Here is a 26,953-nt window from a genome sequence, read left to right on the forward strand (position 1 = left end):
GGCAAGGTGTACCAGGGGTACGGGCAAAGCACTGAGCAAATTCCTAATAAGCTCAACTGGGCTCCCTAGTATGATCTCTGTGCTGCTCCTGCTGGAGGAGGTGTTGGTCTGAGGGTAGGAAAGGGCAGTTTTGGGGAGCAAGTAAGGGAGCAGCAGCAAGGAGATTCCTGAGGCAGTGAGGCCTAATTGTAAAGAGCTTGGTAGGGAGTATGGAGGGAAGCTAAAAAGGAAATAACCTACAGGAATTATAGGTTGCTTGGGTCTGGGATGTGACTGGACAAGGTTGTTGCTTGCATGAGGTTGATAGGAATGTATGCCCTCTCTCTGGGACGTTTTGCAAATGGAAAAGTTGGAAATCAACGAAGGACTGGTGAAGTTCGCAGCTGCGATTTATTGAGAGGATAAGTGAGTTTGAGGCAGATTCTGGTTAAGGCTCCAAGTGCTCTGAAGTCATCAAGAGTAATTTATTGTACATGAGGGGGAAATTTGAACTTTCTCATAGATGAGCAGCACACAGGGAAGTAGAAGGTGCTGGTCTTCTCTCCCCCAAAAGTATTGCAGTGATCAAGGGGGTTGCTTTGGCAGGAAAGGGTAAAGAGATTCACAAGTGTCTCAGGAGAAATATATCCCTGTTTTAGCATCAAAGTCTTCCAGTGAGCCCTGTAGGAGAGGAGAGTCTGCCTTGAGAGGAAGCAAATAAAAAGTTTGTTAACAGTGAAAAATACAGGAAAAGATACTGAGCTCTACAACAGGACTGTCATCTCCACAGTGGCAAGAAACCCCTTTACCAGGAGCTAAAGGGCTGTTCAAAGTCATGTTTCCCCCACTTCTCCAACTGTGCTCAGATGAACAGCAATTATATTGCCATTGATAAATGCCTGCAAGTATCAATATGTCTTGTCCACCTGTAGAAAATTCTCAGAGGATTAGGGACCATGACGTCTTTTATCTGATAAGTGTAAGGGCTGCACAATGTGCTAAGAACAGTGAATTTGACTGTAGTAAAGAGCTGTGAGGAATATTCTCTCAGGTTTGACTCTGTACTATTGCCACATGTGTAGTATATGGTCCTTTTAAATGGTTTGAGCTCTCTGAGGTATCTTTGTGTTTCCATGCTGTGTTGTATGCACCTGTATACATCTGTATGTGTGGTCTTTCTTGCCTCTATTACACAACTAGGAAACATGGATTCCTCTTAAAATTTCTTCCCATTCATTTTCTAAAAAAGCAGGTGAAACAGTGATGTACTAGGCAGAGCATGGTCAAAAGCTGTGCAGCACAAGGCAACTTAATGTAGTTTGTTGGAAACTCCTTGTACCTTATTACATGGTAAAATGGGTGCAGAAATGGAAGCCTGATGATCCTGAACATTGCTCCCTGGTGCTACCACTGACTCCGTGTATATGTCAAGGTTGTTTCCCTTGAGCAACGACCTGTGTATTTTTGGCCAGATAAAAGGGTTAGATGTTTAGAGTTTATCTCCCATCCAAACACAACACTGTTAATTAGAAATCATGAGGAACAGGGGAAGATCTGGTTACATCAATTATTAATATCAGAACCAAATAATGTTCTAATAATAAAACATGTTGTACTGTAAGCAGAAGAAATAATGAAGTATAGTTTCCAACAAACATTTGAGGCTAAACCCCAAGTCTAGGGATAAAGGTGAGCAAAACTTAATTAAATATCCATTAAACACTCACCAGACAAGATACACTTGCAGCACCCAGAGCAGACAGAGAAGTTGCCTTCAGTGGCTGGTCTACAGCAGTGCTCATCTTTCTCTGGTGTTCCTGGCCTGACAGGAGGTTGGCAGCACATTCCCGTCCCGGGAGAGTTTGTAATCTGGTGGTTATAGGTACACTTGACAGGTGCAGGTTGAAATTCCCATGGGCAAAGAAGAGAATGGGAGCTTGGTATCCTGCAGCCTCATTAAGTGGGCTAAGCCCTAGACTGTTGTATGTAAGGAGCACCCACCTCCATTTCTTTTCCCTCTGGCTGTGCTTCAGAAGAAAACATAGCCAAGGACTGTGAGTTGTGGAGAGTCCAGCATCCTGGAAGCATGCCTAGGACTTGGGATGCTGACCAAACTGAACTCCTGGGGACCCAGGCCAAGCAATACAGAGTTTCTGCATCATGATTCGTATGTAGCTGCTTGGACCTCTCAAAGCCCTCCCAGGGATTTTCGATACCTTAAAGTTTACATAGCAACTGAGTGGGAGGATGGCAGGATTGCAAGTTTGCAATTTTAGACTGGAGTGTCTTAATCCCATTTCAAGCAGTTAAATGCTTTGGTTATAGATACTAATATCACAGAGGAGAAAAAAGGGAAGAAAGCTGCTAAACAAATAATTGAATACAGATTCAGGAAGAGAGAGTGTTCATTTTTCTTTTACTTCTTTAGATGTGCAGTGGGTACTGGTTTTGTTATGTAGTTACCTATTAAAAAAAAAAAACAAAAAAACCCACCGAGTTCAGCAGCAGTGCTAATTACCAGCATAACCACATGACCACTCTGGACTAATGATAGTCCTAAACCCATGTTATCTTTTAATAGCTAAGCTGATTAAACTAGCACAGAGGAAAAACAAGTTAGAGAAATTACCTGCATGGTACTTCTCCCAGGAAAATTAAGGTGCTTTCCAAGCATGCAAAGTGCCTGTCTCGTGTCATTTCCCAACCAGCCAAGATACAGCTGCCTAGTAACTACTGAGTTCACATTTCTTTGAAACTGTAGCACAGGACTGGAAGAGATGATAGGAACAGGCTGGATCACCCAGGCAAACTTGTGAGCACAGGGAATAGCTATCTAATTAGGTGTATGTCATAAACAACTGTTGCAATTTATTTTTGCTTTAAGCTTTCCCTTCTCTTTCTTCCCCTCCAATTCTACCACCCAAAGGGTGTGTCATCCCCCAAAGGGGTCAAGATGGAAACTTGTACAGAGTTTAAATATTGCAACCTTGAAATACAGAGCCAAACTCTGGTTTTACCCCCCATGTTCCACTGGATAGGAAGGAACAGAGGAAAGACAAGGTGTTTCCCTGTTTGAAGGCCAGAAAGGACAGCTATGATCAGCTAGCCCAGCTTTTGGTAGCTAAGATGATTAAATGAGCACAGGAAAAACAAGGTGGAGAAATTACCTTCACAGTACTTCTAGGAAAACAAAGATGCTTTCTTTATCTCAGCCCCCTTTTCTTCTTATCTCTCCTAACCTGCTGTCTTGATAGTATGGTACATGTATGCAAAATTTGAGGAGTGCCAGACAAAGGGATTAGGCTCCTAAAAAGTGTGTGTGATTGCAATTAACTGTGCAGGTAGTTCCCACCTCTGAGATAGGAAATGCCTTGCAGAGACCTGATGACCCACTTGGGCAATGCTATTTAACCCTTTTTAAGTGAGGGAAGAGGCACAGGCACACAAAGGATGCCATATCCAGGCTGAACAGGGCTTGAGCTAACCTTGGGATGGATTAAGACAGAGACCAGAATGCAAGTGGTAGTTTTCCAGCCCCTGTTTGAGACTTTCATAAGCAAATATCTCTAAATTCAATTGATCTCACTAAGGACTTCTTGACTTGTAGCAAATATGAAACATTCCCCCTGCCCGCACCCCCCCCCCCCCCCCCCCCCGCAGTCTGGGCTTTAGGTAACTGATTTAATCCCTTGTGCTTGAGGATTTCATCTAACAGATTCTCTCCCAAGAGTAATTTGGCTGTTGGTGTGAAAGACATAGAAGCACATCAATGGATAAAAATTTTGAAGCTGGGCTTGGACCATCCTGCAAGAGAGAGCTCTAAAGAGTGCCTGATAACTGTTCTGTGATACCCCCAAACAAATAAAAAACCCACCCACATGCCTTCTGCAGCATTTAAAATATTTCAGAATGCCCAGACTGCTTTTAAAACTCTGTGGAAGTTATGAAATATTCTCTTTTCTGAACAAATTGTACAAAGTAATGAGTCCATTTTTTTCTACCTGAAAGATCTTTTGTGTTGCAGTGAGTCAAATACCTCTCAACCTTTAGTGATAATGTGGTGTCAGGAGAGATTAGTATGTGCTGGAGGCTGCTTTTATGTCAATCAGAATTTGTCCTCAAATTTATTTTTTCTGAATAAATTAGAGACTATAAATACTTACTGAGTGACTCTACCCTGACCTGGCCAGAGAAATGCACCTAGCTTTCTGTATCTCATCTCCCTCTCTTCCAGTCTCTCCTGACCTGGTGCCCCTATAGCATGTACATGTATGCAAGCATGAGGAGTGCCAGTCAAAGGGATTAGGTTCCTAAAAAGTGTGTGTGACTGCAATTAACTGTTCACATAGTTCCAACATCTGAGATAGCAAATGCCTTGCAGAGCCCTCATGACCTGCTTGGGCAATGCTATTTAAACCTTTTTATATTGAGAGACACCAAGGACCACAATCTCAGAAGTATTTGCAAGTGTCTGTCTTCCAAGGACTCACAAAGGCATCAGAAGGAGTTAGTACTGAGCCTCGGGAATCTAGGCCTAAATAATGTGCCTAAGGCTGCTGAGAAAAACCTGGACTTAAGTTCATATCTGTCTAAGCCTTGTACATGGGTAATAAGAGAATTTCTGCTTTCTTGGGGTTGTAGGTTTTGAAGGTTTTTTTAATTTCACTATTTTTTTTTTATTAGCCTCTTATGTGACTATATATATATGTAGGTAAAAATATATTTTTTTAAATTAGACAATGTTAATTAATAGCTGTGTATAGTGTGTTAGAGGAGCTGTGTGTACTTGGAGGATTTCTGTCAGGCTTCTAAGGCTCAGTTTTATTCCTTGCTGTATTACTTGGCTTTGTTTGTGCATCGATGTAGTGTCGATTTTCAAATCCCCCCCCCCCCCCCCCGGCAGAAATAGGTGACCTACTTTTCAGCCCCGGACATCTGCTAACTGTAGCCCGTCCCTCCCTCTGTCCTTTAACCCCTTCTTCCCTCCCTCCCTCTCTGCCTCTGCTTTAGGACTGGGGCGACCCCTCCGCAGAGACAGGCAGATAATCCAGAAAGCAGTGCTGAAGTGGGGGTATACACACGACATCAAAGAGGATTGCAGTTCTGCCTCTGTGCCACAGGTCACCCCAGTAGCATCCCCAAAGCTGTCTGGGCCCAGGTACCAGCTGGAAAGTCCAGGGGCACCTCACCTCCCCTTCGCATGCTGGTGACCCAGCCAGGCCTCCTGCTGCTGGCGCTGTGGTATTGCTGGACAAGTTTCCCATGGGATCTGGATCCAGCCCATCAGCAGCAGGCAGTTCCTCCCAGGCCCGGCTCAGCAGCAAGTAGTGGTGGGGCTGGGGTGTTGAGGTGGGAGGCCTGGGGCACACCTGGCTTCCCACCGCACTGGAAGAGCACCATAGGGAGCCCCTCGCTGCTCCCTCCCTCCCTCACCAGCAGAGCCCCCTGCACCAAGGCCACTGCCTGTTAGGGGAGGTAGCAGGGGAACAGAAGGCTGCAGGGTTGGCTGCAGCCTGGAAACAAAGGAAGGGCTCTCCTTGCCTGGTTCAGATAAGCCCCCCAGACCCTGAGACAGTCTCCACCTGAGTGGAGGTTCCTGGGCTCAGTGTTGAGAGAGACTTTTGCTCCCCCACAAACTTCTTCCCTATGCTGAACAGGGATGCTGTGTTTGCTCAGCAGCACTCATGGGGTAAAAATCAAATATTCATCCTGCTTCTCATGAATATAATGGAATAGCTCAGTTGGATGAGACCTACAACTGCCTGACCACTTCAGGGCTGACCAAAAGTTAAAGCATGTTATGAAGTCTCTCCATTCAGAATTTTCCCTTTCACAGAGGTACTGCTGCTTCCCAGAGGCCTCCTCCGCTATCACTGCTCTTAGGAAGCAGCCCTTGAGTGTTGCCTTGCAATCCGCTTCAACACCAGTTTGTCCTGTCCTTGCTAGCCCCTTCCCTGCCCTGTGTTAGAAACCCTCAGCAGGAGGCAGCAGTGGTGTTTGCTTGCATTGCAGCTTTTTCAGGCAGTGCCAATTATGTGCCTTGGCTCTAGATGGTATGGTGGTAGTCTGTAACCTTGTCCAGGCTCTGGCCTTGCTGCTCCATTGCATTTGCAGATTTGCAGGTCAAGAGCGTAGTGTTGCAGGGTGATTCTTGCACGGTGGTGGAGAGCAGACTCAAACCTGTGGTACCCAGATCCTTTGACTGGTTTTGCAATGCAAATATGCTTCGAGTTTGGTTAATTTATGCACTGGTTTTACTGAGTATACAATGTCTCCCTTCTGACAAACAGCAGGTGGCATGTTTGGATCAAGAATGTACGTGCTCTGTCAGGCTCTGGGGGCACAGGAAGGTGCACAGGGATTGGGAAAGAAATAATGCAGTAGAGATGCCCTTTCACTAATTTTTCATAATAACTTCAAGCTGCCACTGAAAAGATCAATTCTGGCTGGGCAGTCCTGCCTCCTTTTCTAGTGATGGTCCAACAGGAGGGGATGGGTAGCATTTCCCTTTGCAGCAGCCCAGATGAAGGTGCTCAGGCACCTCAGCTTGTGGGATGGAGTGAGAATATATCCATTTTGCCATTGGAATTTGCCCATACTGATGCACTGCTGTTGCCTTCCAGACTTTTGGTGAGGTTTGATGGTGAAAGCCCACACAATGTATGGAAGGAAATAACAATAGGGGCCAGGAGTAGACACTGGGTTCGAATTACTTACCTGTTCTCTTTTAAGTAATGAGTTGGATGCTACGTCCCCATATGCCTCGTGTACAGGGTGTGAGTTCACAGACATTTCAAGCTTCTGATTTCCCATGCAAGGAGGAGGAATTCTCCAGTTATTTCATTAATTATAAAAGAAAGGCTACTCAAAGCAAATCCCTGCCCTCTGGACAGGAGAAGCAAAGCAGCTCCAGAAATTTGATCTCATTCTTGTTGAAATAAACTCTGGGCTTATGCAACTGCATGACAAACAGCACAGTCTAGGGCAGGCTTAGCTTGGTCAGATTTCCAAGCAGCCAGCACCAAGTCTGCCTCTCCCCAGCTCCTGCAGCAACCTTGGGTCCCCACAGAATCACACTGCTGTCCCTCACACCTGATCTGTCCCATGCATGAAGCCTTCACAAAGGACAGGAGGCTCAGCACAACATTTAAGCCTGTGACATGGAGCAAAGCTCAAAAAAGGGACAGTACAGAAGTGAGGGACAGGGGAATAAGTGTACATTTTCTTCCTGGGAATCTGGCTTGGGGTATACGCAGGAGTTGATTTCAATTGGAGAGAGTCAAGGGGATTCCCAAGCAGTCACATCTAAGCATATGTAGAAATTTTAAATATATATCTAGAGAGATACAATGTATGTGGAGATATTATATATATAACCTCAAAAAAGGGACAGTACAAAAGGGACAATACAGAAGTGAGGGACAGGGAAGCAAATGGGTATGTATATATGTATAGACAGATAGATATCTATTTTAAACAACACCAAAGTATCAGTTGTCCCACCTGTTTAAACACCAAGCACTAGTCAAGAGACACATCATTCCTGGGTGTCTTTCTGTTAGAAGTGAACAGCAAAACATGGGCTGCTCCAGGCCAAAGGACCAGGCTGTCTGTGGGTAGGTCAGGCACTGGCATATTCCTATTAGAGACAAGCAAAACAGTCTACATGAGAGAAATTATTTCCACCTGCTGTCAAACAGCACACAGTCTGCAAAGAAAAGTAGCTCCAAGTGTCTGCACTTACCCTATGGTCAGTGAGAAGAATAGAGGGAAAGATAGACATGCCGATGCTTCCCTTTACTGCGTTGCTTCTTCCTGGCAATGCTAAATCCTCCCCCTGCCCCATGCAGGTGTCTCTGCAAACAAGGAATATAAGGACAGCCTCTTTTTTCCTCAGAAATCCTTTGATCCCTCTGGGCATTTGCCTTTTCCTGATTCTCATCTCTGGATTTCCATACATTCCATGTTTCCCTCCAAAGAAGAAAAGGCAGGAGATAGATTGGTTAACTTTGTTCTAAAAACCTGCATTGGCCTCATGATATTAAAGCTGAAGTCAGGCACCAAACAAATTGCTGCTATAGTTACACAGATAAAGCTGCCTAGCAGAGATGCTGCTTCCACCAGCAAAAAAGGGGGTTCTACTGTTACAGATTTTCTAGGGCTGAGGAAAATTAGCAATAGCAGCAAAATGTTTATTGCCATGTAATCATTTCCATGGTAGGGATTTATTCTATACTAAAAATCTCACTCTGAGAAAAGCTACACCCACCATCAGTGTTTACTCTATGAAACTTAGTGCAAGGGAAGGAGACAGAATAATTCCCTGCTGAAAAGGGAAGCTCTGGACCTGTGTTTCCTTTGGGAAATGAAGTTTGGTGAGCAATGCTTCACAGCAGATGACTGTGTCACCTTGTCGCTTTGGTTAGTGCTAAGCTCTAAAGTATTTATTTATGTTTTTTGACATGGATGTGTCCCTGTAAATGCCAGATCTAGTGAAACAGCAAGAAAAAAAATGCCCAGTAGTACTGCAAGAAAGGCAGTAGGAGTCAAGAGTCAGCTCTAATAACTTTACATTTGTTGGTCCTACCGTCCCATATTAGTCTGCCCATACACCCAACTCAACCTACCAGCCTAAAGGGAGGGGCAAACACTTGAAATGAGTAGTTGTCTGCTACACTGGAGGCAGGGCAGTTTATTCTTGGTGGTACTTAACCTGAAATCTTCAATGTTAGATAACCTTTGGTCACTGCCGTTGTTTTTTAATAGAAGTCACCTGAAACGCTAGTACCTTGACAGCAGAGGTACCACCACAAATCACCTCTATGCTGGTTTTGCTCAAGCAGGTGCATCCTTAATGCCCAGCCTGCCTGCACCAGCTGGATCCTGCTGCATCTGAGGAGGGCACAGATGGAGAGCTCTATAAGGAAAAGGCCAGCATCTGTTTTGGTGGCCTTAAGCTTAAAGAGGAGGTTCCCTGGGATCAGACTTTGTGCATGGATAGAGGCAGTCTGCCCTATCTCCATGTCAGATGAAGGGAGGAAAGGCCAGCAGAAACAGAGAAGTGATGCAACCTGTGAAGTAAGGTCACAGGTCCAGATCAATCACAAAATGAAGAAAAGCCACAAGATCTCTTGGCTTGCAGTGCTACCAAATGGTACTGAACACTCAAAGACCAGTCTCCTCTCCGAAATATGCCACTGGCTTGTCCTAAGTAGTGTTGACACATAAGACTGGCAGGAGGAATTAAACTGCCATTAACTCCTTTTGTTGTTTAGGTAACTAAGCAGCCAGATAGTGAGCAGAGGGCTTGGCTGCCCTTGGCAACTTTGATTACAGATAGTGAGAGCAGCAAAAAACAAACAAAAAAATCACTCCTACACTTCTCTAAGAGGAGGGTGAATTTCTTCATTCCAATTAGCTAACTTTAGGAAGAAAAAAAAAAAAACCCACAACATCAACAGATGCCACCAGGTGTCACAGCCAGTCAGGAGAGAAGCTGTGCACTGACCTTTGAATGTATCTATCCCACTGCAGCTGAGACTTTAAAGGGTGATGTATTTCCAACCTCTCATGTCTTGTGATGTTTAAAGATTTACAGAATTTACTGATAAAATTTCCACTTTCAAGTAAGACTCCCACTGACCCATGTTGACATCTCCTAGGAGCTTCACACAACTAGTTTCCTCCCACTGTCCTTCTCCAGACTGAAGGCCACACTGGAAGTTTTATCAAAGATCACTTGGAACCACTTGTGGGGTTTAAATCCCACCCGTGGACACCTTCTGTGGTGATCACAAGTTTATGCCTGCTGCTTGTGCCAATATGAAATGGTCCTTCTAACAAGGCTGATACAGCCTTTAAGCAAAAGGAGAATCTTGTTTCTGCATCAGGACCCTGGAGACTGTATTCTGTTCCTGGTCTTCCTCTTTTACCCAATCTTGGGCAAATCATTGAACCTCTGTATACCTGTACATGGCACAGGCCAGCCCTACACTTGCTGAACTACCACATTTGGTCCATGGGCAGTTGGTTGTAGATTTCTGGCCTAGATAGGTTTTGCCCTTTTGATCCCCGTAACTTGATTTTTGTTAAAAAAATCTGTTCTTTCCTACTCATATGTTTCATCCCCCCCAAGCCTTTTAAGTAACTTTTCTATCTCCAAGCCTGGGTTTCATATGCTATCATGCTAGAGTTTTTTGAAATCCAAATCCAGATTCTCATCTCTGTAACTCCAAATATTGCTGACACTCAGAGACTTTACAAATAAGTCATTTGTTGTTAGAACTATTAACTTGTGAAAGCATACAAGCTATTTTTACTACAGAATAATGTTAATTTGTGAGTTCTTTCAAAGAGGAAGAGAAAGAAGAAATCACTCTACTAAGCTCACTGTCTAAATACATGCAACATGCTGACATTATTATCTAAAATGTTAAATGCTTGTAAGCAGATTTAAGTATGAATTTTGGCTGTGTGATCCCAGTCTTTGAAATGGGAGAAGTTATGACTGTTTTAGCAGAATGATTCTGCCATAACTGCAGGCCTTGACCTGAGATGGATGTTATTTGCATATCTTGGGGGATTGTCTGCTCTCTCCAGGCTGTTGACTTACCTGACTGGTCTTTGAAGTACCTATCTTATGGACATCAGGGTCTTTCCTTATCCTTTTTGATTTATGTCTTCTCCCTAGGCTTTTTTCTACAGTCAGTTCTCCCTTACTCCACAGTTAGAAACTAACAAACAAACAAACAGAACTAATTATTCTCATAAATCCTTAATCTATTTTCTATTAAATCAGAGGGGCACTGGGACCTTTGGAAAACAGGTGATGTTTAATACTGAGAACTCAGTGTTACCTTGTCAAAGCTTATCAGACCCACTGACTTTCAATGCCACTTCACTTTCATTTATGTAAACATCAAAGATAGACACTGGCTTTGCAACAAAGAAAGAGAGGGGACCAATAAGGCAAGAGGCCAGTTGTTACATACAATTTAAGCTGATTGTAACTAAACTGCTTGACTTAAATGAGACAAATTGTTGGTAATACTGATGATTTCAGTCTTTCTAGACACACAGGATTGATTTTTGGAAGATGGATGTTTCTGTGTCTCTGTTCACACATGTGGTAGGGAAACATGAATTGTCTGATATCTTACGTTACAGGCTACAGAATACTACTTCTGCAGAGAAAATACCGCAGAATCATCCTGTCTGGTTGTAAATCTTAAGAAGTAGAATTCAACAGGTTCCTAAACCCAAAAGTGGTTGATACAAGAATGTGGGACAGAACATGCCACTCCAATTAAAAATTAAAAAAAAACCCCACCACTAATCCATCTTCAAAAGAAGTAATTCAAAGTGTTTGAAACAACTTTGAATGACACAGAACATATAAAGGAAGGGAAAATTCCTTTTAAAATTACTGTCACTGTTATTTCTTTATAATATATAAGGAAATATATAAGGAAAAATAACCTTTTAGCAAAATTGGAAGAAGAGATGCTGTCCCTTTGACACCTGCCCTCTCCCTTGTTTTGTGAGCAAGCTGGAAAGCCTTCCTATGCCTCTTCAAGTCTTCCTTCCCCAACCTTAACTGCAATTATAAGTGCTACTGAAGTTATAGCAACGAAATCTAATCTTCTGTTGTAAGACTGAGAAGCATTTGTCACTACATCTGTTGCTGTCTTTACAATGCCTGACCTCTGAAAAGCACTTCTGGAGCAAGATTGAAGATGGTGGTCCTAGGGATTCTAAGCATTTCCTTGTTGGTTGCATCTCTAGAAATCCAGCAGGATCTGGAAATAAACTGGACTCTTCAAGTGCTCAATTCACAAAACCTAGCCTTAGTTGTACATGGAAAACAGATACCAATTTATAAAAAGAGGCAAAATACTTGTCCCAGTGAACACTATCTCTCACAAGGCCCAAGTTAGGAGAGTGGGCTCCAGAATGCACATATTCCTCAATCTCTTTCATCACCAATTCCTGATTTTTTTCAGGTCTGATCCTCCAAGCAGGTCTACTAGTAAAGAGAAGTGAGTTCCTATTCAGTCGAGCTTTCATTTTAAGTGCACTGCCTGATCCTGTACGGACACAGCAGTATACTCTCTACATTTTGAATTCCCAAACTTTGAACTTTCCCTAACCCTGTTTAATTCTACCTGAGGGATGAATGCTGTATGTGAACAAACACAGGAAACGTTCTCTAGGAACTGGGTAGAACTGTGTGACAAACAGGTCCTCTGAATGCTGGCATACCTCTCCCCTAACTTTATGCTTCAGTATTTCCTGGATACACCTGCCAGAACTGCAGAGAAAAGGGTAAGGGTGAGGACTAGAGCTCATGAGATGCTGACCTCTCTGCCAGGATCCCTTGTCAGCCTTCCTGTAAGGGATAGGATTAGTGTTCACATTGAGAAATGTAAAACACCTGGGCTTCAGTTTATTGCTGGCTCCTGTAGCATATCAGGAGTTAAAAAGAAGGATTGAACTCAATGGGAGCTATTTTCTTCTTCTTCTTTTTTTTTTTTTTTTTTTTTGGGTTATGATCAGTTCTCAACATTTAGGTTAATGTAGTGCTGGGGAACCGAAAGCTTTGAGAGACCAGTTGCTTGCCACTATCAGTCAGCACCCTTCCTGGCTCCAGGATCCTGCTGAATCAAACAATAGGTTTACTATTTTAATCCCTAAACCTGCTCACTTCCCTGTAACTATAGGCAAAGGATAGACACCTTCTGTGCAAGAGAAGCTGAGGGCACAGTCTCACCTACATGAGCATTTCTCCCAACTCCAGCTCCAGGGAATCCAGCAACTGAACTCTTACCACTCTATTGTTCCCAATACATGGGCTTTTTGTACCATAACCTACAATAGAAAAGAGAACCTAAGGATACCAACCCTTCCTAATGCTGCAGGCTATGTATAATATGGCAACTGACTGTAACTTTTTGAGCCTGAGATTTCCAAATTCTATTTTGAATGCTTCTCAGTTTTAGTGACTGCCTATGTATAGTACAATGCCTACAGTAAAGGGAATGTAAGCACTAAATCTATTTCTCTACAACCTAGGAGGAATTCAGATCTCTATGAGTGAGAGATCATCTAAGAATTAAGCCCCAATCAAGCCTGTAACGATAGCCTAATGAGCTAAATTAAAATACAAGAGAAAGCATTGGCCAAGTTTTCATGAGTCCTTCTCATACCCTTCTAGGCCATGCAAAGTTCAGTAACAAACATTACTCCCTGAGTAATAGATTGTTAAAGCTGTTGCTATCCCTTAAAACAGATTTATAGCCTCAATTAGGGCAAGTCCAGATCCTGTCTTTGCAGGCTGTCCAGAATATATGTAAGCTGTTGATATCTTCCTATCCCAAAAGCCAATGCTAGCCTCAAGCCTACTACTCATATTACAGACAGGAGACCAATCACTAATTGTAAGAGGAAATTCAAGACCTTATCCTGCCCCTGCCATCCCTCTTCCAATTCTTGTGTACCATGAGGAATCCATCAAAAATCCAAACTGGGAAGACCCAAGTAAAATGCTTGTCCTAATCTTCACTGTAGCTATGATCTTAGCCAGCTGATCTGGCAATACCCCTTGCAGTTACTAGCCTCATCTCATTTCTGCAATATATTCAATCTCCGGCAATTAGCCTGGCTCATCAAGCCTTCCATTTCCCAAACACTAGCTTTGTCTGGAATCTTAATTATAGGCAGGGGCCCTTTTGTACTGCCTAAAACCACAACAGCATTGGCTCCTGTGCACACCAACCCTCTTCCTATCTGTGCTTTTTGAGCAAATTCCAGCAACCACCTGGACTCTTCCGAGAAAGTTTGTGGTACGTAGTGCTCTGTGCTGTTAGCAGGGTTGTGTGCAGCCTGGTGTGGTCAGTCGCTCTTGTGGAAGCCACAGAGCCTGTGTGTTCAATTGCCTTCCCTCCACCCTGCTCTCCACAGCAGTACGCACTGCCTAAAAGGCTGCACCACCATTCCCTGGCCTCTCACAGGACAACCCATGTAAAACCCCTCAGAGCACAGGTAGGTGAAAGGCAAACATACCTGGGGAATACCTGTCCTAAAAAGCATTAGTTTTGCACGAAGATCTTTCTCCCCATAATGCTGCATGGGCTTTTTGGCAGCACATGGCCACTGGGTCTGGCTGAGATGGAGTTAAATTTTCCCCATAGCAGCCCTCACAGTGCTGTGCTTTGTACTGGTAGATAGAAAGGTGTTGATAACACACCAGTGTTTTGGCTACTGCTGAGCAGTGCGCCCACAGCATCAAGGCTGTCTCTCCAACATTCTCACACCCCCCCACCAGTAGGCTGGGGTGGGCAAGATCTTGGGAAGGGACATAGCCAGAACAGCTGACCCAAACTGACCAAAGGGATGTTCCATACTGTATGGTATCTGCTCAGCAATAAAAGCTAAGAGAAAGGAGGAGGAAGGGAGGGCATTCATTATTGATGATGTTTGTCTTCTGGAGCAACTGCCTGTACTGAAGCCCTGCTTCCTGGGTAGTTGCTGGACATCGCCTGCTGATGGGAAGTAGAGAATAAATTTTTTGTATTCCTTTGCTTCCACACACGATCTTTGCTTTCACTTTATCAAACTGCCTTTGTCTTGACCCACAACTTTTGTTCTGTCTTATTTTCTGCCCTCCCTGTCCTGCTGAGGAGAACACCTTGATCTGCCCTGCCATGGACAATAACAGCTGGGGCAATTTTGTAAAAGATCAAGACCAGTGGATTTAGAATTAGGCATCCCTCCCTGTGACCACAGGTTTGGTCCTGGGAACACATTCAGATTCCACTGGGACAAATGATATAACAGAGCTGTATTTCCCAATTAATGCATTAAGGAATCTGTAAGCTGAGTGAGTGTAAGGCTACAAAGATCCAGTCAGACAGCTGAGCAAGCTTTTCTGGAGCAAAAAGCAAATACTGTCTCCTGCAGTTTCAAGAGAGACCCTGAAACATCTGGGATTAAGGCATAGGAATAATAGGTATGCCATGTAGAAATCTGTATTCCTTGTGTGGGATATGTATATCAAACACCCCCCTGCAACCAGCCACTGTGTCAGTCAGGGTCCACTCCAAGACATGAAGACCTTGTGCATCTTCCCAGGTGAGAAAGCCCAGCTACAGCCAGGAGTTCGGGAAAGAAGAGTGGGGCCACTCTGCTTCATGCCATACAAAATCCTAAAAAGTTTTCTGTTCTTCTGGGTAGTTTGGTCCAATGTTTCTAACACAATAGGATCATGGATGGCCGGTTCCAGGCTGTGCACAGCACCAGAAGTCCAGATCCTTCAGGTTTTTTTCCTCAAACTATAAGTGTATCTTAATCATAGTGATGGAATAAATCACTAGGGTTAGGCAGTCATCACATGGCTGGTCCAGGGTCCATTTATATTAAGCATTATTAGCAAGGGTAATGTGGCTAAGAGAAAAAATTTGTCTACATTTTCTGGTTCAGTACAATACAAAACCTGGAAGGACTTTGTAGGAAACAGAAGCATGTCTCTGAATTTGTATGCTAGATTTTTTTCTACCCTGGAAAAATACAAAGAAATGGAACTAGACATCACCAGGACTGCTTGATGACTGCTCAGAAAGATTTCCTTCATTCAGAGTCTCATCTAACCAGCACGCAGGAGAAAGGATATCTTGATTAAAGATTATTTTGACTTTTAGATTAAGATGGTAAATTCACAAACCCGAGATCACCAATACGGGCTGCAGAAATCAAGAACAAAGTAGACTTAATGGAGTTTTCAAGTATGTTCACCATAAAAAAAGTATGTTCACCATTTAAAAAAAAAGTCATTAGTTACTTACTTTGACATCCTATAGCATCAATTTAAAAGATATCATACAATTAAAAAAAGAAATACAGATCTGATCTGGTCAAAACACAGATTATTCCTATGGAGTGTAACATTTTTTATAAGGTCATGATGCTGACAAATTTGTGGTAAGTTCTATAGCTAGCTAACAATTGTAATTCTAAAGGTGATCAGTTTTCCAATCAACTTCTTCACCTCCTTGCTCTTGCTGTTATTGTACATTATAAAATTAAAAACAAGGAGACAGCTACACTATCTTTATCTTAAATAGTAGCTAAACCAATTGTGATACTGGCTGGTTCCCTCTACTGTAGGTGACGAAACAGCTTCGCTCATAAAAAGGGCTGCTAATCAAATCTTTTAAAAGTATTTATTATAAAACAAAATCCTCAGAATCTATAGTACAAATGCAGAGTCTGTTATCTGTACAGATATTTATACAAAATACCAGTTACTTCAAACAAGACTTTTGTTTTGTTAACATAAAGAAACATTGCAGTTTCATGACCAGAAAATTGTTAATGTATAATGGTCTGAAGTGATGAAAGCCTCAAACAAGTTTTTCTTAAGATAGTATTACCAAGTTCATTTGTATGCTAGAAGGCCATGCTTGGAAAAATAATTGGTAAAGACTTTCTGTAACACAACAAAGATTTTATGGCTCTAATGAAAAGTATGGTAGTGACAGTCTGAAAATAGAGTAAATTTAATCCCCAAATACATTAAGTGTCAGTTACTGGCATTTTTTTTTTTTTTAATGTTATGTATTTTCAACAGGTATCAAGATTTCTGTTGAAATAGATATGAATATATAAATCAAAGTTCACTTGAAATAATGCATGAGAGAAATTCCAATATATTACAAATTCAAGACATGCATGCTCTAAAAAATTCAGAAGCTGTCAGTTTCAGTTAGTTCCACAACTTCTGGATGTATGTATTTTAACTGACGAGAACCCTAACAATGATACAAAGCTTTGTTAAACCAGTAGAGTACAATCTACATATGATTCTGGGGGCACTTGTGATTTAAGGCTTTACTTTTTTCCTCAGTTAATATGCTGAACTGTTTAAAATATGCAAGGCACTGAACTATTGGGTTTGGTTGTCTTTTGTAGTAACAAATGCTACAAACTGATACACATATAAAGCTGTAATTATTAGGCTGTTTGCAGAATATACATTTTAATATAAATATAAAGAAGACTGTGTGTGGGTTTTATCATAAAAATTCTTGGTACTCTTTTAATATTCATGTACATTTACAATAGCAGCAATTGCAATACAATTAGGTAAGTAAGAAAGCGGTCTGGGTTAAGAGCTTTGTTTATGATGCCCTCCAAATTTCACGTATAACAGCAAAGCAGTCCTCCCGTTTTCAACAGCTTTTGTTTTACTTCTGTAGGCTGATGAATTCCATTTATAACTATTGTGTTTGTAGTCGCAACCAAAATACTTTCATACTTATTTACACACTGCAGGATCTCTGTACAAATCATACTGGAATATTGCTTCCCTTGTCAGTCAAACACAGCTACCCTGGGAATGCTGACACAGGAGTAGCGTCATTCTTATTTAGAGAAAGGTGTGTCAGCGGGACTACTTGCTTTTCAAAGATGTGAATGCTGGGCAATTAGTCTGTCACTTACTGTAGCTGTCAAACTTGCTTTTCTCTTCTGATAAGTCCTTCTAAGCACATTCTCAGCGCATACTTTGTCAATATAAAGTGACCCATTTAGGAATTGCCATTGTGGTCTTCTATCCACCAGGATTCTGTGTTGGCTGGAGAGAACCCAGCCCGACTCCAGAGGTGGGCTGCAACAAGGGTCGTGGCTCATGCTGGGAACAGCCAGGATGTGGCAGCTTGATGTCACGTGTGGCTGGGAGCACTGTCAGTATTTCAGGACATAGCATTTTGAAGGATTTTGTTGTGGAATGCAGAAGCTATTTGTATCAGACTGGGTTTCATCATTCATATCAGCAGGCTTAACACTGATTTAAAACCAATTTTTCCTTTTTTCCCTCCAGGGAGTACAATCTTATGTGAAAAGGCCCACAACATAGTTGGCCAACCTCAAAATAAACAAATTAAAGAAAAATACCCTTTACAAAAACTAGAGTAAGTGTTCTCAGGAAGGAGAGCTAGAAGACATGACAGGATTGAAAAATTCTATGTATATTAATATTTCTTTTAACATGTAGTAAATACCATAAGCTGTTTAGCTAAACTTACAATAATAGCTGAAGAAAGGGGTTTTTACATTTAATGATGCACAGAAAGTGTTGCGGTACCTAAGGGAACAGCAGCAGAACCAGCAGACACCTCTCAGAATTTAGGATTCAGACTTTCCTGAATCTTCTAGAAACAAGCCAAATTTATGGTGAGGACTGTACTCATCATTCATAATGGAGTCATAATAAAAACACAGAAACAACTGAATAACTGATCTGTAAACAACTATCATCTTTGACTGTGGCTTGTCTAAGGCTCTGTCCAAACATGGACATTTAAAAAATGTCCTTCAGCACTGTAACAGAAAATGTTTCTTGCAATTCAGGGCTCCATGCCAGGCACTCTTGTGTGTTACTAATTATTGGGAACATGCTTGCCTTCTGTTTTCATTTCCTGACATTAATGGATATCACTTGTAGTACAATTATAAGCACAGCTACTCATTTGGACCGACTCAACATATACCCCAACAAAATGACTGACATCAGAAAGATCTGCTTCTGAAAATGCTTGAAGCAAACAGGACACACAACTTTTGTGAAGTTTGACTGACCACACTCATGAAGTAGTACAACATGCTCCAGAGGCTCTGATGAAGAGTAGCACAGGAGCTCTCCCTAGCAAAGGGATCTGACCCTGCAGGCAATGGAGGAACGTCCTTCTGACTGGCACATCAGCCCAGTGTGACCAGCCCTTACTGAATGCTCCTGCTTCCAAATCCTTTTTCACTGCTGTGCACAGAGCTTCAGAATTTCAAAAGCCCCAGAATCCAAGAGGCACTAGTTGGCATAAAAATGGGGAGAACATTGTCCTAGATCTAGCATATGACCTTCTAGGTATCAGATGGAAAACAGATCTAGGATAAAAGGGCCTGGAGATTTCCAGAAGGCCTATCCTAGGTATGCAGAACACGTGTTGAGGAAAAAGGCCATTTTGTTGTTACTTTGAAAAGAATCAGAGCTTTTAGGGAAGTGCTTGCACCCTTTGCAAACCAGAGACATTAAGGTTTATTACTGAAAATCAAACCCATTATTCCAGAAGAAGAAACTTGTTTCCACTCATTTGTGCCTTCCTCTTTAGAACATGCTGATAATGGCACAGTCCCATTTTTAGACATAGGACATTGTGTACTATGACACTATCCTAAAGAAAACATTATTTGTCATACATGCAGATTTAGCTTAATCTTGGCCTAAATGCTCTTTATTGATCTGTCCAGACAGAAGAAAACTGAACCAGCAAGACTGCTGGGATAGCGCTAAAGAAGTTTCCTTAAAATCCTCCAGCAATAATGAATAAATTAGCTCCATTGCAAATTTCAGGGTGCAGTGACTGTTGACCAGTCTAGCTGAAGTAAAGTCAAGCTGTAATTTACACAAAACTTTTGCTTGAAATTAAAGAATACTTCACTGTCAAAGATCATGTACTTGTCCATTTACCTTACAGCTTCACACTGTTGCTACATCTGTCCTGCAGATGAGACAAATTCTACAAAAGAGAAGACAACCTGAGTAGCTGCTTTCATGACTGCACTGGAAGGCAGGTAAGCTGCTTTCTGCTAGGACATCTGTCCTTTAAATGTAACATAGAATCAACCATATCATTTGCCCGTTACTAGCTGCTCTCCAGACACAGTTCTATATTACACCCTGAGCTGTTTCAAGTGCTAATATGCAGTCATAACGGGCTTGGGAAATAGTGGTTGAAAACACTGATTCAAGTAAGTACTCACAAGCTCACACAGGTAGTCCCATCACGCAACCCCTTTCGGTTCTCAGGGGAGAACTCTCACAATATTTCAGTCAGCTTTCTCATAGAAAACTTTTGCACTATTAAAACTGTGCCTAAACCTCACCAAAATACAACTTTCCCCCACTTATTTCCTATTCAGCCCCAAACTGCCACAACCTGCCATATGCATTCACTATTTCCCTGCAACTCTTTCTCTCATCCTGATCTAGAAGGAAATAGCACCTATTTTCTACATTTTAGCCTGAAAGTTCACAGGATGGAAACCACTAAGAACACACTGAAGATATTTGTGGAGAGAAGTAGTTCTTGTCACTCAAATTTTCTTTCTGGTCTTTTCTAGCATCAGGAGTACACTAATCCTTTTAAAGTATATAGTCTACAGCAATCAAAAATAATATTTAATTTTAAATGTTAAAATGCTAAATTTGTACACAATTTCTTTTTAGAAGAGGCTTTTAAAGTCAGTATTATGGAGCAGTGTGTGTCTTAGATTCTGATCACCAAAATTCAAGTGCCTCAGAGGAGGCAATTTTTCAGCAAACATCAGCAGCAAGAGGCTATGAACGTCCAACTGAAATAAAAATGTACATGCTTAATTCACCCCAACAGCAAGTGCTTCCTTACTTCTGAATACCTAAGCTCCAAAAGAATTTGACTCTTAAGACAGTTTAGCTCTCAGCAAGAATGCCAATTTTCTTGGACTTGATTCCAAACTTCGTAATAGAATACAAGTCTTCAGATGAAGTTGTTAGGATTGTTACAGTTGTGGCTCTTTAAAAAGATCAGGGATTTAATGAAAAAAAAAATCAATGTAATTTTGCATCCAATGTCATCATAGGAATACAAGAAAATTGATGTAGTTTGTCTCAGCTAGAACTGTAACACAAAACAACTAAACTAATGAATTCATTATAAATGGTGAATAGTTCTCTTGCACAAAATTACATATGACATGAAACTGGACTACTAACTGCTGTAATACAGAAGAAGTACTCCTTTACATGATCAATGTGGTACATAAAATATCCTGTGGATCTATATTCCTAATTTAGTTCACTGAAACATGATCACATGAGAATTGCTTTGTTTTACCAAATCATTAACACTTGTTCAGAGATCTGCCAAGTCACTCTTAAGAGTAACACACTCTGACCTTGCCCTCTTGGCATACTACAGAATTACTAATGTTGATAAGGGACAGGGAAAAAACCCATTCTTAAAATCCCAATGCTCTATTCTCCAATTTTGTATTTTTCTCTATGAAAAATGGTGGGCATCTTCTTTGTGCTCAGTCTCTCAAGTGAAAATTTAGACATGAAGGTTGTAAAAATTACTTTTAAGAGTTTTAGTAACACACCAGTGACAGCACAAATCCTATCTTTGAATAATGTAGATAGGAAGAACATATCTGGACTAATAAATCTGAAAACACAAACTGGATCGGAACACTATGGTGCCAGCCCCTCTACCACCACAACAAAGACCTCTGTCCCGGAGTTGTAGAGTTCCTCTGATGTGCTCTCAAATAACTTGTTAAAAAGACCCCAAACCAAGTACAATTTCAGTTCAAACAAGAAAAAAGTTTTCATTGTTGCCAATAATATTAAGGCTGTCAAAGGCCCAACACATCTGTTATTCAGCAGCTGCAGAAACAGGTGCAAATCTGCATATTCAGAACTTCCCTCAGATGTCCCAACTAGGCAGTCACATTGTCATCACCAGAGTTGAATTTATAAAGTGCCATACAATGCCCAATCCCTTTTGTTACAGCAAGAGAGCAATCAAAGCAAAAAATTATGTTCTGTATTTTGAAAGGGACTTATCCTACCCCCCCAATTCCCAAAGGGGTTTTTTTTGGTAGGAGTTGGGAACATGAGCACTTTGCTGATCATGATGTCCTTAGGTTACAGCAGTTTGTATGAGATTTTATCTTTTTTTTTCAACACAATTAGAAAGTATTTGTCTCCTCTCCTTCCTCCCCTCTGCTTTTTCTGTCTATTCCTAAACCTGAACTTATTTTGTGGCAAATTTGTATGAGATATGACTAAACTGTTTGAATGGCAGATGTTTTTGTTTTGAGCTATGCAAATACCATTTTCTACAAACACCGATTAAAAACCAAACAACTTTCCTCATTTAAATGAATACAAGTGACCATATCATTCCACTTTGGAAAAGGAACATTAGAGATGAAGCAATTCTCTGATCAAGTCAACACAGGTGAACATCTCAGAGGCCTGGTACAGTGAATTACTGGACTTTTGGGAAAAAGAGAACTAGCACTGTATTTTGAGAAGCAGCTGACTGTTACAGCCTCTTGCCAGACAGTCATCAAAGCCTCACAAGGAAGGATGAAGGAGCTTGGTTTCATCACATTAAGATGGTAAGTCTGACCAAATCTGCAGTTTGTCAGGCATTTTTCTTAGCTTAAATACCACTTTAAACTTGCCCCTTGCTCTCACCCACAGGTCAAAACAACTACTTCTGCTACCATTCACCCAGCCAAGGGGGCAACTGATTGGAGCTAAACCAAGTTCTTTAGGGCTGGTTATCTTTTTTAGCTTGAATCAGTTCCAGAATTGGCCATGTGCAGAGTGGCACTGACATGAGGTAGGGCATGATGCCTGTGGGCCTACTTAAGCTGAAGGTTTGGCCAAAAGAAGTGTTCTTCCAGTTTGATGTTAAGCAAACAGAGAGGGAGGTTTGAAATCCAGGTCTCAGCATACAAGTTCTGCTGGGAAGCATTCAGCTCACTTGCACACAGGAGCATCTGAGGGTTGTGATCTTTGCATGTTTTCTCCAGTGGTGGTAAAGGGATGAGATACTGACAATTTTATTTAAACGTGTTTTTCTTCTCTGTAAATAAACTTACATCTTTCTTTAGACTCCTCCTCCCACAAGCCACTTTGCTTTCTTGTCTCACATTAATAAAAAGAATTACATACAGTTTGCATGTAAAAAGGTGACTAAAAAATGCAAAAAGGCTCAACATTCCCTCCCCAAATCCTTTGGAGATTGAGTCATTTTCATGACTTCAAAAAGGCAAATATGGCACAAAAGAATGGAAATTAAGTTAAAAAAATCAATTTTATAAATATTTTTCCTCTGTACAATTTTTCACAGCCCCATCCCTCCCACCCATTTTTATTCACATTTCTTTTTTTTAATTCCCACCCCGATTTATTTTTAAATCATAAAATATATATTTTAAATCTGTTCATATTTTAAAATATTTACAGGAAAAGTTCCTTCTGTTGAGGTCAGGAGGAGTCTGTACAAGGAGAGGGCGGAGGGGGATAGAGGTGAAAATAGCTTCGTTCTGTGGCAGGAGATGGAGGGCAACTTTCTTCTGCCGACATGTACTGACTGCGAGGTGTGGGTGGAGGGGGATAAGGGTCTGAGTCTGAATTTAAATCTATATAGTATTTGTTGGCCTTCCATCGACTAGTAGTATAGTCACTGTCACAAACATCTGTGCTGCATGGAGTTGTGGGTGGAGCTATCCCTCGTATAAGGTATGGCCTGCAGAAAAAAAAAGGACATGCATTAGTTGCAATCTGGGGAAAAAAAAGAAAGAAAGAGATTGAAAATCAACAGCTCTGTGTCCTCAGTCAAAATGCCTGCTCATTAATACTATGTGAGCGTTAATTCAGGTTTTCATCAGAACCCAACAAGAAGTACCTGAACTGTGTTAAATTTGAATGCAACAACTACCCTCCGCCAGCAGTGCATTCTTCCAGCCCCTGACCAGCCAGAAGAGACCACCATGACCATTTAGCCCAATCACTAACAAACAGGTTGACTCATCAAAGAGTTTTAAGATAAGCTTGAGGAACTGAACAGAAAACACCAAACTTTTCTATACAGGATGCTAAGCGACTGTTACATAGCAATGTAACTTACACATATTGCATTATTACTCAGCAACACTGTATATTGAAAGGTGCTGAACACTATTGTGTCAAAATAAGAACACAAAGCCAATGTTTAACATCAAAACTGGCATAATCTCCATTTGAATGGTCATTTATTAAGAGAGGTAAAGGGTTTTTTAAACAAGGTAAAGTCTGAGCAAGAACATTTTGCTTAAGATCCAAAACTGGAGGACAGATCAACAGCAGATTTATCAAACCTTTTTATCTGAGCTGTACCTGTAAGATCTCGTGGTTGAAGGAATGTTTGAGGAATAAAACATCTCTGCATTATACAGGGAGCGATCGGTAGCTGGGGAAGGAGGTGGGTTCAAGATCTAGGAAGAATAGGAAAAAGCAGTGTGAACGTTTAGGTTAATTATACAACTCTACTTCTTTTGAAAATATTATTTATGCCTTTACCCTGTCACTCATCCTTATTTTAGATTCCTCCTCTTGCTGCTTGGGTGGGTTAATGCATTTTTAAAGATCACATAAGTTCATTATGAGACTTTACTCTGGGCTTAGGTACACTGCAGGCCTTCAAAGTTCTCACGGTACAGGGAATTTCCTTCCTTGCCACATCTGTTATTACGGTGGAAAGCTGGGGTAAAGCTGGAAATTAGACCCAGTTTTGCTGAATCTCAGTGCACTTCCTTGGATGTAAGGACTGATATCACCCTCAGCAGATGCTAATGGGAAATAAAGTCTGTTCCACTCCCAGCCCCTAAACATACTCCCAGTCAATAGTAGGGTCAGGAGGCCAAGTTCCTTTACTATAACTAACACAACTCCATCCTTCCATAAATACTTCCTTTTTACTGCCATTCTGTAAACATAACGTTTTGGCACAGGTCACAATGCAAAGAGCCTAAGAGCTAAAAATAGTTATAGCCTGCCCTAGCCTGTGTGTGCATATACACAGTTGCTGGTAACCCCCACACTAGGAAAACAGTTTATTATGCGTCAGAATCCTTTAGGATTCTTCCCCTAGCAGGAAGCAGAACCCCTGACATGGCCAGCAGGACTTTGGCCTAAAAACAAGGAGAGCACTTCATCCCTTCCAATGTGGAAAATTACAGTATTGCTATTGATGGTAGGGCCTTGCTACTGATGTGAGCATCTTGTACATAGCCTGTCCTGGGCATTCTGCCATGCCATGGCCTGCCACAGTGACCATGATAGCATCCTTCCTCTGCCTCTGCTCTTCTCTTAAAATAATACTGTAAAATCACTGCAGTGGAGATCATTGTTTTGGTCTTCACTGTGCAGTGTCTAGCAAAATGATTCCTGGCCATTGAGTCGAGCTCATCATTACAAATACTGACAAGCCCTGGATCCAGATTCATGTGAGGGGAGACAACCTTGAATACCACCCATTGCCAGATGTGGGGAGTGATGAGTAATTGCCCCAAGAGTATCTTCCAGAAATCCTCTTCCTTGGAGGAGCACGGCATGCTACTTCTGGATTCTCTCCTACTAGCACCCTGAGCTGCATCAACATCACTTTGCGTTCAGATTAAGTGTGAGTGTCAGCCAGGACGCCTGTGGCCAGGTTCTCAGGTATATAAACTGGCATAACTCCAATGACATAAATTCCTTCCTAGTCTTTATTCACTACACCATCTCTCAGTACCACCAAGATGTGTTAAACAAAACAAAACAAAAAAGCCAAGACAACTAGATGCTCAGATCTCTCCTTTTTGTTATTAACCTAAAGCTGGGTAATTAGCTACCAGGTAGAACTGACCAAAATATTTGGATTAAGCAGTAACTTTAATGTAACAAAGCCCTTGCAACAGCTTCCTTCTAAGAATCCTGCATGCCTTTCCTGAAGGATATCATCCCTGCAGGCCCTGGCTGACATAGCCCAGAGTGGAAAGTTAAAGAAGAATTTTCAGTAACAGTCAGATTAGCTTAGGCCAGAAGTCCAACGGAAGAGTTGATCTTTTGGCCGACACAGATCCCACAGAATGGCACAGGCAGATCAGCTCTTGGGCTTCTTTCCTTTTTTTAGATAAATTTTTTTATATAAATTCAGCTAGTTTTTTTCTGTTCATCCTTTTTAGTGTGGCACTGACACATCAATCAGGTACTAGCATGAAATTGTTCAGCATATTACAGAGACACTGGTGAAGCATGAGACAAGGTAAATTAGGAGGGCTGCTGAGTTCCAAACATCTGCTAGCTGTGTCTAGCTTCTTGATGGCTTCATTGAGAAGGTAATGCGAGAAATAACCAATTTTACCTTATCAATAGATAAACTCACAAGCCTCTCTTTTCCGTCTTTGTCCTTCTTAAAGGGGAGAGAGAGCACATTTGCCACTGGTCAAAACACTATCGATCAAAATGCCCATACACAGCGTAACAGTTTACCTGTAAACACAAGTGCACATACAGCCACCCAGTATGTGGGCTCCTGATTAAATACTACTGAAGAATCACCTCAGTAGCTAGCAGATTGACTCTGCAAGCTTGTGTGAACAGAAAAGTGAATGTATGTATTGCTGAGAAGCACTAAGGAAAAAAACTGTCATATGACAAAATGCTGGTAAACAGTAACCTTTGTATGTCTCTCCTACCTGTTCTTAGAGAATCATTTCCATTCATACTATACATCTTTGAATTCATAAAACTCTGATATGGCATCGAAAATCCTGTCACTTCCAACAGTTAAAAGCCAGAAATGGAGCTAAATTACAGCTAAAAAACCCAAGCATAGCAACTTCTGCTGGTACCAGTGTTTTCTCCCAGTGCATGCACTTGGTTTTCTGAATCAACAATCGACACTTTATCTAAACAGCAAGCAAAGCTTATTTCTTATGTGTTTGCATTCCAGTCCTGTCACATCTTGTCTTTTTATTCCATGTGTGCCTGCAGCATTACACAGTGCAAAATGTCATTGGGCCATTGACATCAGAGTTTACAAAGAACAAAGGAGGTGGCATCTCCAAGGGAGTCAAGACAGAAGAACAGAAGTACCCAGGAACAACCCAGCTGAGTATCAGTAATAACAAAACATTTTAGACACCATATGGCACTGTGTAATCCTGATGGACTGCAACAAAGCCCTTTTGTGAAGTTCAGTGGGTGTCAGACTGGGCCTGTATATCATAAGCAGTAACACCCAAAACCAACTGTTATTAACGCTCTATTTAGCAGCACAAATTTTCATCTTCCTTTCTTCAGAAATAGAAGATACCTAACTCACAGGTATATTTTCAAGACATA

General features: G+C 41.5%; 1 protein-coding gene and 1 long non-coding RNA gene across 4 annotated transcripts in view; one reads left to right on the plus strand and one right to left on the minus strand.

Moving 5' to 3' along the window:
• Nucleotides 1-17,223: 17,223 nt before the first annotated feature.
• Nucleotides 17,224-26,953, minus strand: part of LRP5 (LDL receptor related protein 5) — a 170,879-nt gene continuing 161,149 nt past the window's right edge. For all 3 annotated transcript variants that reach the window (XM_030039100.2, XM_030039101.2, XM_041129178.1), the window contains 2 exons: nt 23,963-24,060; nt 17,224-23,333 (listed from right to left, as the gene is read on the minus strand). In XM_030039100.2, the coding sequence (XP_029894960.1) occupies nt 23,072-23,333; nt 23,963-24,060 (360 nt within the window). In that variant the 3' untranslated portion in view covers nt 17,224-23,071. The remainder of the gene's footprint in view (nt 23,334-23,962; nt 24,061-26,953) is intronic.
• Nucleotides 19,504-26,948, plus strand: LOC115351821. Its single transcript, XR_003926920.2, has 4 exons — nt 19,504-19,602; nt 21,990-22,194; nt 25,792-25,944; nt 26,603-26,948. It is a non-coding gene; the product is annotated as an uncharacterized LOC115351821 (long non-coding RNA).

This window comes from Aquila chrysaetos, chromosome 16 (assembly GCF_900496995.4).
Source record: "Aquila chrysaetos chrysaetos chromosome 16, bAquChr1.4, whole genome shotgun sequence".
Lineage (NCBI taxonomy): Eukaryota > Metazoa > Chordata > Aves > Accipitriformes > Accipitridae > Aquila > Aquila chrysaetos.